Below are 17,179 nucleotides of genomic sequence, written 5' to 3' on the forward strand. Positions count from 1 at the left end.
TTCTTTCTTTCTTTCTTTCTTTCTTTCTTTCTTTCTTTCTTTCTTTCTTTCTTTCTTTCTTTCTTTCTTTCTTTCTTTCTTTCTTTCTTTCTTTCTAATTGACCTCTGGGCCTGGGCACTGTCCCTGAGCTCTTCAGCTCAAGACTAGCACTCTACCACTTGAACCACAGTGCCACTTCTGGTTTTCAGGTGGTTAATTGGAGATAAGAGTCTCATGGATGTTTTTGCCTGGGCTGGCTTTGAACTGCCATCCTCAGATCTCAGCCTCCTTAAGTAGCTAGGATTACAGGATGAATCACTGTTGCCGGGCTTTAACTAACTTTTCATTCATCGCACTGTCGTGCAAAGTTTTATTATCAGTAGACACAGCAAATCATTCCAGGGACACAGGTGTGACTCTGTATATCATTTCTTATTATTGTTATCTTTATCATCAACTCAGTGGTCCAATAATTTACAATCTGTGATTCTTTCAGTGCTGTTACGATTATGTTTTCTTTTCTTAGTTCAAAAGAAATAGAAGACTTTCCATCCAATGAGTCATTTAGTAGCCAGCAGATGAATCTCAGTGTTGGTGAGGACAGCACGGGTAGCTGGTCCAATTTAAGTTTTGAGGATGATCACCAAGATGACAGCAGCAGTTTTCATCATCTCAGTGAAAGGTAACTACAACTATATATATATATATATATATATATATATATGCACACACACATATGTATGTATATATATAGAGAGAGAATGATGTAGTTTAGAATTTCAGACATTAGAATAAGTTATAAATTTACCTTGAATATTATTTTAGAATTCTAAATTTGCAAATCTGTTACTGTAAAAACACATTTTATTATTCACATCATGTTTCTAGTGTTTTGTTTCTTTGAGACAGTCCTTCTATATAGCCCAGCACACCTGATTCTCCTGCGTCAGTTTCCAAGTGCTAGGATTACAGAGATATACTACCATCCCTAGTTTCTAATTCTTTTTGACACAGAACAAATACAGTAGTTAGCAGGGTTAATACTCTTTGGGTGTATTTATAGTTAACTTGAAAAAATATAGTGGATGTTTGCATTTTTTTTAAGCTTTTAAGCTTCTTCTAAACTTCTAGAAACAATTTCTTTTTTACTTTAGGAGAGTACTGTGTTTTTTAGTTTTTTCATTAGAGGATAGAAAATGGGACAGTTACCTGTAAAAGGCATCAAAATAGTTTTTTTCCCACTTAATCTTTATTTTTGTATTATCTTTAGATGTACAAAGGAGCTTCAATTTAGTATGTCAGTTTATAACCACAAAATATCTTGATCAGTGTCACCCTTTTATCATTCTCCCTATATATAAGTATTTTTTGATAGATAAAATGGTATGTTCTATGGGGGCAAGAGGAGAAAACAAAAAGGTATATAAATTATTGGTATTAAGTAATCAGCCTTTTTTGAATAACCTTGTCAATATTTACTGATTCTTGAGAACCAAAGTTTTGGGTGTAAAATATTAATTTTTATAATTGATAAGGCTAATATAGGGACTAATAGCTGCTTGTCACTGCAGACTAATGTGCTTACTAATTCTTTTACTCCTTAGGGACAATTAGGATTTTTTAATTGCATGTTGACGGCTTTAGTCTGAAGAATTGAATTTAATTTTGTTTCTGAACATAGTTGCTTTGTATTTTTAAACAGTTGCTTTGCTGCAGTTGCAGAATATAATTGCTTTTCTTTTGGTTCAGTAGTATAAGAAGTTTTCTGTGTGTAGTGTTAGTGACTGGCTGACCAGACAAGTGTGGTACTTAATTAAACTTTTGTTATTCCACCTTTACTCTGAAGAAAATAAATGTTATTTGCCACCTATTGAATTATACATAATATGTGAAGTAACTGACATATTAATCTAACAGTGTTTTAAAAATCCACCTGTTTGAGACTGTTTAGATGCACCTGTCCCTTTTTCCCCACACTCCACCAAAGCCCATCACTGTTTTGCATATTTAAAAACCTGAGAGAAATTTAACTTTTTTTTCTTTGAAGACTTTATCCAAACCAAAGGGAATTGCTTTTGAAGAAACTACATGACCTTAATTTTATCATGCATTCATTTGCTGTCCTAAAAGCCATTTTGTTGACTTAGTCTACAAAAATGATGTAAGTTCAGAATAATTTCCAAGATATATTGAGGATAAAGAAAAAGACTTCTGAGTCTCCAACCCTGATAGTACCCTAGAATAGCAGTGATGGTCTTTCTTCCCTTCTGTGGTGGCTCTAATCCATTGTGGCATCTTGAAGACATGCACAGTTACCAAGGACAGCTGTTCCAAGGAAAACGAAGGTGGTCTTTACTATTCATTTTCTAGTTCAGCTCTGTTGTTTTCTTCCTCTAGCAGTAATGGTAACAGCAGTAGCTGGAGCAGTCTTGGTTTAGAAGGAGATTTGTATGAGGACAATTTATCCTTTCCAACATCAGACAGGTTGGTCCAGTCTGGGAACTTAAAAACTGATGAGTCTCTCACCTCTAATGCATGATGTTATATTCTTAAGAGAATGTGGGCCACAGTGTCAATATGTATCCACTTGCTTTTCTCCTGTATTTTGATATTATTCTGCTTGATACATTTACATCTAATGAAAACATTCAACTATCTAAAATCTGACTGACCTCTAATTGCAAATGAGTGACTGTTATGCATGGGTTATTCTGCTTGCTTTTTTTTTTCTCATTCTGCCAATTATTTCATTTAAAAAGAGCTTGCTTCCTACAGGATTTCTGTTGTTGTTTTTGTTTTGTTTCATTTTGGTTTTGTATGTTGACTTCCTATATAATAAAAGTGTAGGAAAACGTTTTTACTAAAGCTAGAAAGTATTAAATGACATCAGTTAGGAGCATTAATATTCCATTGTTTATGACATTCTATGATGTGGAATTAAAATCAGATTGGAATATCTCAGCTTTACATTTTATATTCAATTTACTAAGCAATTACTTGGCTCTAAATATGATCAGGTAGGACTTCTTGGGGTTTTTTTTGTAACTTTTGGCATCATTTACAATTTTCATTTTTTAACATGAAATGATGTGAGAAGCAAAGCTTCCTTTTTATGATCATTTCCCTCCTTCAAAATGTCATAATGTAACATCCATTGCTTACTGCATTTCTAAGTAGAGGTTTTAATACATTACTAACTAAGCTCCTTTTTTTTTTAACTGCTTCTGCTGTTGGTTGTTTCTTCAAAAAGTGATGAGCCAGAAGATGAAGATGAAGAGCATGAGGACAATGTAGAATGTAAGTAACAGTTATTTTTGTATAGTTTCCTAGAGAAGTCTTTATGATTTATTTTTATGCATCTTCATCAGATAGGCCATGGATTTTATGTATTAAAACAATCATAGTTTCTTTTTGTTGTTGTTGTGGTACTAGGGGTGGAGCCCATGGCTTTGTACACACTAGGCTCTACCACTGTGCTATTCCCACAGTCCTTGAAGTCAGTATATTCTTGAACTTTGAAACAATTTATAGCATGCTACTCTTTTAATATTTTCCTTCCAAACTGTTAACTTCTAGAATTCATGATTCATGTCAGACTTATATAAATCAGTAAATAAAACCAAAAAGATATTTCTAAATCTCCCTGCAATTCTGTTCTCTTAGAATTCCAGCTCTGTATTCATATATACACATATTTGAAGAGAATAATCAAGCCTTCCTTCCTTTAGTGATCATAGTTCTATAAGATATATAACTAAGACTCCTCCCATAGAGGCTGAGCTTTCATTATATTCAGATAATTGTTGAATTTTTCTTCATGTTTTCTCTTAATGAAATGCAAATAACATCTATATATAATCTATATAATAGATTACATATATGACAACTACATATACAAATATTTACACTGTTGGAAATATTTGTTTTTGAACCAGCAAATTTTTTGTTATTTTTTTAGAACTAGGCAAACTGAGGGCTGTGTGTGCCCTACCAATGGAGACTATGTGTTCAGTTCCCAGCACTGAGAGTTAGGTAAGGGGGAAGAGGTAGGCTGAAAAGAATTACTTGAAATCTGCCAAGCTTGCATGTTGACACATTTTAATTCCAGTACTTGGGGGCTAAGAGAGGAGAATCATGATTTTGAGACCAGCCTACATAACAAGTCCAAAGCCACCTCAGACTACAAAATAAGATCCTATTTCAAAAGAAAAAACACCTCCAGAATTCTTGAAATATACATTATTCCCTCTGAGTTATAATAATTTTTTCATCAGTTATACTTCTTTTAGGGAAGTCGTTTGCCAGTCTTCAAACTAAAGAGTGAAGTAATTCAGAGCATGGAGCTAGACTGTTATTCATAATACGGCTTAGTCAATTCCTGCCACAAGACTCTGGCTCAACTCATTTTTTTTTGGGGGGGGGTCCGGTCGTGGGGCCTGAACTCTGGGCCTGAGTGCTGTCCCTCAGCTCTTCAGCTCAAGGCTAGCACTCTACCACTTGAGCCACAATGGACTCTGGCTCAACTCTTACCTACAAAATAAAGATAATACTTCCTACCTCATAGGGTGATTGTGAGGATTAAAGGAATTTGTATGCATAAAGAGTATCGAACAGACAAATTGTTTAAATAGGGGTACAGGTGGACCCATTGTAACAATGAGATGTACAAATCGTTATGTCGAAAAACGAACTTTACAACTTGGGGTGGAGGGTGGGGGGGAGGTGGACCGGGGGGGATGAGGGGGATGGGATATGCAAAGGGATAGGAAGGGGAAACAAAGGAGGAAGCAAGAATGCTTGATAAGAAATGTACTCATTATCTTGCCCATGTAATTGTAACTCCTCTGTATGGTATTTTCATAATAAAAAATTTTTTAAAAAGTATCGAACAAGACTTAGGATATAATATGAACTATATAAGCATTTGTTGCTATTTTGTCTGTGTGTGTTTGTACTGGTAGTGGGATTTGAAATCAGGTCCTCACCCTTAAAGTTCAGTTAGAACTTTACTGCTTAAACCATACCATGTCTTTTTGGTGGATAGTTTGGAGATTGAGTCTGACATACTTTTCTGACCAGACTTTGATTGTCTGGATCTCATTCTTCTGACTGAGTAGCTATGAATACAGATGTGAGCCACTGGTACCCAGCTTTCTACTCATTTGAAGCTTATATTTGTATATTTCATTTTAATTTTAATTACAGTAATAGCTTTATAGTTTTATTGTTTCTCCTTTTATCTGAGAATTTTAATTTGACACTGATTATGACATTTGTAGTACTTGAATACTTTAAAACACTATTTAACATTGTGCTATCAATAAGTGATCCAAGTTATTTCTTTTAGCATTACTTTTTCCTTTCAAAGAAGTATTTTGGTCATAGTATGATATAGTTAAGAAAAGCATTCATTTTGAGATTTTAAGTAATGGAAGCTGGATGTGGTGGATCAGTCTTACAATTCTAGCTACTTGGGATGCTGAGATTAAAAGGATCAAAGTTAATGGCTAGCCTGGGGAAAAGGTTCATGAGACCAAATCTCAACAGGAAAAGTTGGGTGTGGTTGTATACATAAAGCATCCCTGCTATGGCTGGTCTAGTCCAAAAGTGAAACTTCTCTGGACTGGAGATATGGCTTAAGTGGTAGAATGCCTGCCAAGCAAGCACAAGGTCCTGAGTTCAAACCCCAGTAGAGCAATAAAAAAAGAAAAGAAATGGAAAATATTTGTGTATATTTGGAACCCAGAGTATTGGAAATGAGCTGCATTGAGTTACTTCACACTGATATGGTATTACTTAAATTTATTAAATTTATTAGGTTTGGAGCAAAATGGAAAGACTCTACTGATTACGAATATTGATATGGAGCCGTGTACAGTAGACCCGCAGCTAAGGATTATTCTTCAGTGGCTTGTTGCCTCTGAGGCTGAAGTTGCAGAACTGTGTGTTCATGACTCTGCAAAGAAGGAATTTATACTAGTAAGTACCACCTGCTAGAGTGGTTGTGAGGGCACATTTAGGAGTATACAGTGTTCTTGTCATGTTGATGGTTATCTTGAGATGTCTGTTGATGGCAGGGTGGTTTATGTAGGCCATTAAATAGTTTCACGTATGTCATTTTGCAGCAGGTAACCTAGGACAGGTGAACCAGACCAAGTACCAACTTTCTTAGTTGCAGTTCAGAAATGGGAGTATAGAAATTGTGTTACAAAGTATGTGAGGTTTAAGTATAATACTATAAGGAACCAAATGCTTAGTCGAATTCTTGGTATACACTCAGTCCTTAAAGTTAGATACAGTTCGTAGGCACTTTATATGTTCTTATGAAAGATGATTTTATTCTGTTTAATTGAGTCATAATTGTACTGAATAATTAGAAAGGGCATTTTAATGATTATCCAGTTTTATGTACATGAGAAGTTGGTGTAATCAAACATCAGTGAATGTTTAAACAAGATACTTTCATGAAGTACTTCATATGTGCCATGCACCTTGTTAGTCAGTATATTTCAATTTACGGTTTTATGGTTTTGTGGGCTTTTTCTCTCATAATGGTCCTTAGGAAATTTTAATTTAATCTTACTATAGGTCGTTAAATAGTCTGGTAAATAACTAGTATAGATTTTTCATTAATAACAAAAAGGGACACTCATATATTCTAATTCAAAATTTATGCCACTATTGTTGAAATAATAGTGAACATAATTATTTTACACACATATCTATATAGTACACATACACACACACACACATATATATATATATATATATATAAAATATATGTAACATAATTTTTTGTTTGTTTGTTTTGCTTAGACTGAGCTTTTTGTAGTTAGGTTTCTGTTTGGAGCAGAAAGTGAAAATGGTTCAGAAAGGGATGCTTAAGAAATGAATTGCCGCTGGTGGCTCACACCTGTAATCCTAGCTACTCAGGAGGCTGAGATCTGAGGATAATGGTTCAAAGTCAGCCTGGGTAGGAAAAGTCCATGAGACTCTTATCTCCAATAAACCACTAGGAAACCGGAAGTGGTGCTGTGTCTCAAGCGTAGAGCGCTAGCCTTGAGCTGAAGAGCTGAGGGACAGCACTCAGGTCCAGAGTTCAAGCCCCATGACCGACAAAAGAAAAAAGAAATGAATTGCCAAGGGGAAAGAATAAGTAGGGGAGTTGTTAGAACTGATCTTAGTGAGAGTAGCACTTGTGGGAATTAAGTAGTCTTAGTAAATTGAGACTTTAAGGAAAGCTTTAGATAGAACTGACAGTGATGAGATTGGGTAAGGGGACCTTGTCACCAGGTGACTTGGCCCCAGGGACCTTTGCCTAGTGATTGAGTAGGATGATGCTTAACTGTAGGTGGATGGGTGGAAATGTCTTTTGTGGCTCATTTTAACTGCATGGCTGGTTTTAAATAATGTCCCTCATTGATCATGTCTGGCTAGAACTCCACAGGGCTGCTGGATAGTTATGAAGCTGTTAAGGTAAGTACAGATTATTTTTGGTGATAATTAGAATAGAAATAGCAACTTTTGTGTCTTTCTAGGCAATATGTTATTAATTCTGATTTTTTTTGTCTTAAATTGAACAAATAAGTATTAAGATAAGCATAACTAGAACATGGGAACTCTAATTATATAGAAAAAAAACAAAAGTATATTTACATAATTGAAAAAAGACTAAGTAGTTCAAAATTTAAAACTTTGGCTAGGGCTAGGTTGTGCATGTTTGCAGTCTCAGCTAATTAGGAGGCAGAAATTGGTAGGATCAGGGTTCAAGGTCAATCTGGGAAAAAAGTTAGTGAAATTCATACCATCCAATAAGTCAAGAATAGTGGTAGTGGTACATACTGGTGATCCACGAGGAGAGAAGCTGTAGGTAGAGAAAAAGCAATCCAAGGCTAGCCTTTGTGCAAAAGCATTAAACCCCATCTGAAAAATAACTAAAGCAAAAAAGAGCTGGGAACAAGGCTTACATGGTAGAGTAGGCTGCCTTGTAACTATGCAGCCCTGAGTTCAAACCCAAGTACTACAGAACAACCTCCCAACCCAAGTCTCATACTTAGCTGCACATATACATGTAATCCGAGCAAGTTGGGAGGTAGGAAGATTGTGAGTTTGAGGCCAGTCTAGAGTACATAGTAAGACAAGCCAGCCTGTCTTAAAAAAAAAGGAAAAAGAAACAAACATAAAATCTTCAGTATCTCAAAGGATGCCATCAACAATGGGAAAAGATAACCTACAGAATGGGTGAAAATGTATGTTTGCAAATTGTCTGTCTGATAAAGGCCTTATACCTAGCATAAATAGTTAAAAATGGTGCTAAGGCCAGGGGCCCGTGGTTCATGCCTGTAATCTAGCTACCTTGGAAGCTGAGATCTGAGGATTGTAGTTCAAAGCCACACTGGGCAGAAAAGTAATTAAGAATCTTCACTAAGTACATGAAAGAACATTCAGCTTCATCTACTAGGTAATGTAAATCAAAACCACTGTCTCACACCCACCAGGATGACTATAATCAGAAAAGTATGTAACAACTGTTAGCAAGAATGTGGAGAAATAAGTTGCTGGTAAAAATCTTAAGTGGTTCTGCTGCTTTGGAAAATTTTCTCTAGGTTCCTCAAAAGGCTAATTATAGTATTATCATATAACCCCATATTTTCACTTGTATGTGTATACCCAAGAGAAATGAAAATATATATCCCCCCAAAAACTTATCCATGGTACCATTATTCATAACATAAAAAATGGGAATGAACTTGTTCAACCACTTTGGAAAGTAGTATGGAGGTTCCTCAAAAGACTCCACATAGATCTAGCCTCCCCTATGACCTAGCAATCCCACTTTTGGGCATTTACTCAAATGATCATAAACAAGACCATACTAAAGCTACCAGCACAACTATGTTTACTGCAGCTTTATTTACCATAGCTAGGATATGGAACCAACCCTAGATGCCCCTCAGTAGAGGAATGGATCAAGAAAATGTGGCATATATATATATATATATATATATATATATATATATATACACAATGGAATTCTATGCCTCCATCAGAAAAAATGACATTGCCCCATTTGTTAGGAAATGGAAAGACTTAAAAAAATTATATTAAGTGAAGTAAGCCAGGCCCAAAGAAACATAGGTCCCATGGTTTCCCTTATTTGCAATAACTAGTATATGTCAGGGACAAGTAGAAAAGGTCAAAAGCTATATAGATTTGACCAGATAAGATGATGTTAAGCGAAATGAACCCCAAGATAGGGACACAAGTGGTCTTTTCTTTCTTGCTATTGTTTCTAACGTATTTATAAGATACCATGTGATTTTTTTTGGGGGGGGGTCTGGTTGTGGGGCCTGAACTCTGGGCCTGGGTGCTGTCCCTCAGCTCTTCAGCTCAAGGCTAGCACTCTACCACTTGAGCCACAGTGCCACTTCCATCTTTTTTCTTTTTGCTTATGTGGTGCTCAGGAATTGAACCCAGGGCCTCAGGCATGCAAGGCAAGCACTCTATCACTGAGCCACCTTCCCAGCCCCCATGTGATTTTTTTTTGTTGCTTTGTATGTTCCTCCCCCACAGAATAACCTGTTTTCACTGTATTTGATGTCTGTATAATTTGGGGAGGGGAAGGGAAAAACAAAATGTTTAAATAGGGATACAGGTTGACCCATTGTAACAATGAGATGTATAAGGACACTATATTGAAAAACAAACTTTACAATTTAGGCGGGGGGATGGGGGAGAGGGGAGTGTAGTTGTGGAGGTGGGAGAGAAGGGATGGGTGGGGGAAAAACAAAGGAGGAGGCAACAATGCTTGATAAGAAATGCATTCATTACCTTGCCCATGTAACTGTAACCTCTCTGTACAGTATTTTCACAATAAAAAACTTATCTAAAAAAATGGGAATGCTACAGCTGTCTACCAGTGGAGTAGACAAGTGAAAGCATAAGGAAGAAAATATGCTAGATGGTAGCAGAACATTGAAGTCATTATGCTAAGCAAAAGAAGGTGGTTCCAAAAGACTTACACACAGAATTTATCATTGCATTTACATGAAGTGTCTGTGGAGACCAAAGTTAGGGCTGAAGGGAGCTGAGGATAGTGGAAAGTAGGTTGACAGGTAGGCCTTCTTTTGGTGTGATATGAAAAAGTGTTCTAAAGTGTTCTAAAATTGTGGTGATAACTAAGAGCCATTGCATATAAATTATCTCAGATAGTCTGCTCTGAAAAGATTAAGCTTATCTTCAAGAAAAAACTGTAATGTAGGTTTCAGAATTTAACTTACAAAGCTTTCAGAATTTAAGAACTTTTACAGAGCTAAATAAAAATGTGAATGAAGTTGTGTTTTGATCAGTCATTGTGGAGTTTATGTAAACCTATGTTTTTTTTATTTTTTTTTAAATTGGAAACATTAATATTTCTTAACTTGGAAAGCCCTGTTTCCAATGAGGGAGAATGTGTATTCAAGAAAAAACCCACACTGTATGTTATGGAAGGAAAAGCCACATCCTTTTATTAAGCTTGTTTTTTTAATGATTATTTTGTGTTCCTAATTGAGGGTATGGCAGATGTATTTAGTTAGGTGAAGAATTTCCTGTAGAAATTTAGCCTGTTCCCTCCTACACAGACTTATCTGCTGGTTGAGGTTTGTAGAGCTCTGTCTCCAGCAATCCCAAAGTGTCTTTCTGTGGAGGAGATATGTTTATAAAGGGCAGGAACTGAAAATATTCAATTTGGGAAAAGGGGTGGTGGTTTAGGGGAGAAGCTCTTGAAAAATTGGGAAACAGTATTTGCTTGTAAACTGTATGATTTTCAGTTCTTATACTAAAAACAAAAACTTCAGTGGTATAAAATTGATTTCTGCTGTTTGATATATCTTTTTAACTTTTTTTTTAGCTTTCAAAACAGTTACAAGAAAAAGGATGGAAAGTAGGAGACCTCCTGCAGGCTGTACTTAAATACTATGAAGCAGTGGAAAAGCCCTCCAGTGAAGAGAGGCGCAAGTCGCTGTTCGATTGGCTCCTGGAAAATGCATAGAACAAACCCTGAGCCATTATATTTTATTATTTGTTTGGGAAAGGAAGAAACAGATTAATATGTTTATGATAAATTTGAAATAGTGAATATTAAAATCTTAAATGAGTTGGGAGGAAAGTAAATACAGCTTTTTAAGTGCTTTCTGTCATCACAATGTATATAATTCATACTTTTATAAAATCTCCGTTAAAATATTATCCTCACTTAATTCTTCTATACATACATGTGTGGTGTGTTGATTTCCTAAGAACATGGATATGAAAGAAAGTCTAACCATGAGGTTTTCTGGGACATCCAACAGCACTCTTTTTGGATCCAAATAGTGCTGCTTGAAACTGCACTGAGCTGCTGAGGAGAGGATCCAGTAAATGAGAATTATAATTTTGCTCCTTTGCAAACAAATGCCGCTGACTAATATCTAGCATCAAAAAAATAAAGCTGAGTATTTTTTTGTTTCTGGTAGATGTTTATTCTTTTTGTCCTGTTTTAAAAATTGGCTTTATTTTCATAGTTCAGCTACTGGTAGCTTTTTGATTCCCTAAAGTAATGTTTTAGGTTTCTCTGAACACTGTGAGTGTTAACTTTCCCCAGCTTGCCATCAAATGACATTTTTTGCTAATGTCGCCAGTTGTTTTGGCAGGCAACCACTTTCTAGAAATGAAATGAGTATGTGAGTATACATGTATGAGTGTGTGTGTGTGAGAGAGAGAGTGAATGAGTGAGTGAATGAGTAAAGGAGAACTTTAACTTTGCCACTGCTTTGTTCTAACCATCTTATTTTAATGTTTTCTTAGTTAGAAACCCTCTAGATACATTAAAAAGGTGCTTAAAATAAAATGTCTTTAAAGATTGTGCAGTAAGAATTTTTGTCTTTTGACATCCTATAAATAAAAGTTCAGCTTACAAAATACTGAAATTTTTTAAATTAGTATTAAAATAGAAATGCATTCAGTGGAGCCTATAATGGTTTTCATTGTGGATTTTTGGGGGAAAAAACTCCCCATTTTACCAAGATTTTTTTTCTCTTTAAAAAAAAGGGGTTTTTCTCTTCCAATAAAATGTATCCCCACTATTTTGTAAAGTTCTCTGACATGGCCTTTCTGGCCTCTCTTCATGTCCTGCCCCTTTGTCTGTAGAAACTTGAGTTTGAGGACCAAGACTGTGTCTTGTTTTTGTGTATAGAGAAGTGTGGGGTATGCGAATGGTTTGCATTCTTCCTCTAGTAGGTTTTGTAATCCCAGGTAAATCATTTTTTGGGGGGTTGCTCCATTACCTTTCCTTTTCCCCCCAAACACTCACTGTTCCAGAAACCACACATAATGTAGAAGACATAGCACCTGCCAGGAAGCCGAGAGACAGGGCACTTCCATTAATCCAAAACTTTAATCTTGTTGAAGAAAAGAAATGTGTTTTATTGTGAAAGATTCAAATTTTCTTTATAATGCTCTCCAAAGCTACTGAAATATGAGGTTATAGTGTATATTTTTATTTTTTCTCAACTTAAGGTAGCAACATGGGGCAAACCATTAAGACATAAAATTTCCTAAAGTTTTGAGTATTTTTTTTTAGGTAGAGAAATGCAAGAAATGTATAAATGATTTCTGTCTTTAACTTTTCAGAGCTTGAGATGCAGCATTATGAAACTGGGTTTTAAATATTAGGACTAGGAATATGATTAGTCACCAATTATAATTACAATTTAGCTGTCAAATTGTATTTTGCACTTTGGGTGTATATATTTAGGTTAGATTGACAGCACAACTGAGTTTTCTCTTATCTAAACATGACAATATATTAGATATGTGAAAATTCTTCTGTTTAAAAATGTTTGTTAGTAGTGTAATCATTTTGAGGTAAGTTTCCCTCCTCCTCCTAAATCCTTTGCATTTTGCTGGCATTGTACTGCTTAGAGGTCTCTCACTTAACCACTGGAACTCCACACTTGTATCAGTTCAATGCCAGGGGCATAGAGAGACAAACATTTAAGTATTGGCAAACATGGAAAAAGTTCTGAGTTAAGTTCCCTTACATAGAGAGAAAATGTGTGTCTAGATCAGTATCTTTTAATCAAGAACATTGTAAACTTTAACTTTCTTTAAAGGCACTTTGATTTATCCAAAGACTTTCTAGATGTTTGGTTGCTTGTTCTTAGAACAACTGTGTTGAGGTCAGCTCTGTCATTTTTACTAAAGATCTGCTTGATATATTTATATTGTAACATTGTAATATTGCCATTTTGCACATTTTGGTCCTCATAAACTATGTCATACTCAGAATTGTTCAATTGTGATGTGCAGTGAGCTGAAATGTCTTTTTTCTAATTTCTAACCCACCATAGGATCTGTGGAAAGAAAGAGGCCTGCTGGATTAGAACATCACTTCTGACCAAAATATGGTAGCCCTTTCTTGTTCTGCATTTCCAAAGCCAAGTTTAAAATTACATTTATATTTTTGCTATTATTAATGTTGATTTTGAAAATATTTCCTGATTTATTTGAAAGAATGATTGACTTAAAATCACAGAAGAAAATGGCAATATCTATTGGATGGTTTGATATGATTTAATGATATTATGAAAGCATTTAAGAGTATTCATTCTCTAATTTAATGTGATACCTTCATGCTTTGAAAAATGTTCCACTTAAACTTTCAAATATTTGATGGGAATTATCTCAGTTCATAATACTTTAATTCTGCCTAAATAAGGATTTTATATTGCTTATAGTAAATTAATACCTTAATTCTGCTTAAATAGAGTTTTATATTACAACTAATATATATTAAGTGCACTGCATATAAAGTGAAGGAGTTATAATCCATTAGACCTTTGGTATCTTTTGGCATTAGTGTACCTTCTCCCAACACATGGTTTAATCTTCATTCATTACCAGAGTCCAGAGTGAAATGTCTACTTAGTTATTTAGTTAGATTATTATTTCACAGTTAAATACCATTAATTTCCCATTGGTATATCATTTTACACTTCATGTCTTTTGAAGAAAACTATATGGAAATAAAAAGTTGATGCACCTATACGTGGAGTAGGGAAAATGCTTTCTCTTTCAAGTCCTGCCCAAAAGAATTAGAGCCTCAGTGGGAAGGAGGAAGAGTGGGCTGTGAAGTGAAGTGCATTTTGTCTGTTTTCAGCAGCAGCCCTACAAGCATTCACTTGTTTACTTCTGCTCTGAAGACACAGGTGCAGTCTTAGTCACTCCGGCCACTTTATTTATTTATTATTTTTTTTTTTACCATCCATGTACATTCCTTTCATATAGTTAGAATTGTAGGTCTAGAAGTTCTCATTTTGTTTTTGTGGTAAAGTTTGGATACTATTTAATATCAGGTTTTAATATTGCTGGATTTGCAATGTTTGGTTACTTGTGCAGTGTTGGAAGTAATCCACATTCTTGTTTACCAGATATAAGCTAAAGTAGTTTTGAATAATTATAGCTGTTTATTTGGCTGTGCTCAGTTAGTACATCAGTCTTGTACTGTGTAACGGTAAATTTTCTTTGTTTAGTAAATGTTCACTTACCAAACTATGAACTTCAGGATGCGCTGAAAATTTTCTTTTAGCAATGGCTCAAAAAAAAGTTTCAGAAATAACCTTTGTAATAATTTGCAATTAATTGTTCTTTTCTCTTTCAATTGTTTAAGCCTGTGGTCTTTCTTCTCCCAACTAAGAATTCTTCAATAAATTTAAGAAATGCTTAGTGTTGGTTTTCATTTTGCTACATCTTGTCAGCGGCTCTGTGTTGAACTGAAACCAAGGCATGTGGGACTGCTTGGGAGAGGACATAAAGGGATCTATTCCCATCATGATGTTTTACATTTAAAAATTTTTTATTGTAAAGATGTTGTATAGAGGGGTTACAGTAACATGTCAGATAATAAGTATGTTTCTTTTGGGACAGTGTCACCTCTTCCCTCATTTTCTCCTAGTTTTTCCCTCTTGACTTCACTCTCTCCCCCTTCACAGAGTGTCAGATGAGTACCACTGCTGTATTTGTTTGTCCCTCTATTTCTGTGTTCCCTCTTACCCACACCCAAACTGATAAACTTTATACAAGACAGAAGGTACAGAAAACATTATACTTGTTTTTTTTTAAACATTATACATGTTAAATTATACAGGACTGTAAACATTCACATAGACTAAAGGAGGATAGTCTCAGGGGGAGGACCACAAATGCTCAATAGCTATGTGCATATGATCATATAAAATGTTATTTAGCTGGACACTGGTGGCTCATGCCTGTAATCCTAGCTACTCAGGAGACAGATCTGAGAATTGTGATTTGAAGCCAAGCCCAGTCATGAAAGTCTGTGAGACTCTCTTCTTCAATAAACTACTTTGCACTGGTCTTGAGCACAGAGAGGCTCATGGACAGCCCAGGCCCTGAATTTAAGCCTGAGGACTGGCAAAACAAAAGAAAAAAGTTTATTGAAATGAACTCCCAAGAAATGGAAACAAGGTTGTTTGCTATTTTGCTTTTTGTTTTTGTTTTTCTCTATCATGATTTTTGTTTGTTTGGTCATGGGGCCTGAACTTTGGGCCGGGGCGCTGTCTCTCAGCTCTTCAGCTTGAGGCTAGTGCTCTACCACTTGAGCCACAAGGCCATTTCTGGCTTTTTCTGCTTATGTGGTGCTGAGGGATCAAACCCAGGGCCTCATGCATGCAAGGCAAGCGCTCTACCACTGAGCCACCTTCCCAGCCCTCCATCATGATTTTTGGGCACAATGTAGGAATGTTTCTAAATTGGATACTGAATTCTGCATACTTAAAAGTGCCTCTGAGTGCTAATGGAAGGGACTTAGAAGCTTGGCTACCCAGTCTTGTTTTGGATTTAATGCATTTTGCTTTTTGAAACATGAACATGATTATGAAATTTATGCTGGTCTGGTTGTGCTTTCTTTGGTAGTCCATAGAGGTTGTACTCCTGTCACCCAAGGTCTGTGAGAAAAGAGACATCAGCTTAGGGTTTTTATTGCTAATGGAATTTGAACTTTGGCTTATGCACTTTTTCTTCTTTTTCCTGTCAAGTAAGACTTTAACTTTTACAACAGTATCATTTACCCTTATCTCTCAGCCCACCCCCATACCCTCCTTCAGTGTCAACTCTTTGAGAGGGGAATGATTATTACAGCCTGGGAACCTGCATTGACAAGCCATTATTACCCAAGGCTTGTGGTACATACTAAGGCTCAGTGTTACAGGTTTTGGCAAGTGAATGATGATGTGTTCACCACTGAATGTTTATGTAAGTAGTTCTACTACAAGTATTATAAATCCAGGAATTAATGGATAGCTTTTTAAAATTTTTTTTTAATTTTTATTTTTTATTGTGAACATACTGTACAGAGGGGTTACAATTACATGGGCAAGATAATGAATACATTTCTTACCAAGCATTGCAGCCTCCTCTTTTGTTTACCCTTCACATCCTTTCCCAGCCTCCCCCTGCCCCCCCCCAATCCTCCCACCCCCTCCAAAGTTGTAAAGTTCGTTTTCGACATGACAACTTGTACTTCTCATTGTAACGGGTCCACAGTTATCCTTAAATGCCTTGTTTTTCCCCTTCTCCTCCACAAATTATACCAACATCAAATATAGTGAAAGCAGGGGTTATACTGTGGGGGAGGGACATACAAAGCAACAAAGAAATAATCTTATAATTGTGTTAGAAACAAATGCACGAAAGAAAAAAAAACCATTTAAATACATATCTAAGGGTTCATTTTCCTAACATCACATTATCTGACCTTTTCTGCTTGACTCATACATATTGCAAATAAGGGAAACCATGGGACCTATGTTTCTTTGGGCTTGGCTTACTTCACTTAATATAATTTTTAGTGGATAGCTTTTTTAAAGTTTCTCAGTGTTTCAGAATGTTAGGAGATAGTGGCAAACAACGAGAAGGCTTTCCTTCAGGTGCAAAGAAATAAGAAATGCAGAAAGTAAGCCAGATTCCATATATTATAATTCCATAAAGGAAAACTGGCTCAAAAGAGTAGAAGTTTAATACATCAGAATCGTTTGTGGGTTTTGCTTGGCTAGTGCAGAGAGGGTGTCACGGAGGATGGAGACATCATGGCCTCCAGGAGGAAGGCAGAGTGCTGTTGTGTGACAACGGTGTTAACAGAAAGGGCCAAAAGAAAATGAA

At 35.7% G+C, this 17,179-nt stretch overlaps 1 protein-coding gene across 4 annotated transcripts in view; it reads left to right on the forward strand.

Annotated features, from left to right (window-relative positions):
* Positions 1 to 14,725, forward strand: part of Akap11 (A kinase (PRKA) anchor protein 11) — a 49,435-nt gene extending 34,710 nt beyond the window's left edge. For 2 of the 4 annotated variants that reach the window (XM_013009379.1, XM_013009371.1), the window contains exons 8-12: positions 507 to 662; positions 2,378 to 2,464; positions 3,231 to 3,277; positions 5,799 to 5,959; positions 10,872 to 14,725. In XM_013009379.1, coding sequence (XP_012864833.1) covers positions 507 to 662; positions 2,378 to 2,464; positions 3,231 to 3,277; positions 5,799 to 5,959; positions 10,872 to 11,012 — 592 coding nt within the window. In that variant the 3' untranslated portion in view covers positions 11,013 to 14,725. Of the gene's footprint in view, positions 1 to 506; positions 663 to 2,377; positions 2,465 to 3,230; positions 3,278 to 5,798; positions 5,960 to 10,871 lie in introns of those variants that run through there. The other 2 variants (XM_013009388.1, XM_013009398.1) reach the window with 2 other exon arrangements.
* Positions 14,726 to 17,179: the final 2,454 nt, after the last annotated feature.

This window comes from Dipodomys ordii, unplaced genomic scaffold, assembly GCF_000151885.1.
Source record: "Dipodomys ordii isolate 6190 unplaced genomic scaffold, Dord_2.0 Scaffold1, whole genome shotgun sequence".
NCBI lineage: Eukaryota > Metazoa > Chordata > Mammalia > Rodentia > Heteromyidae > Dipodomys > Dipodomys ordii.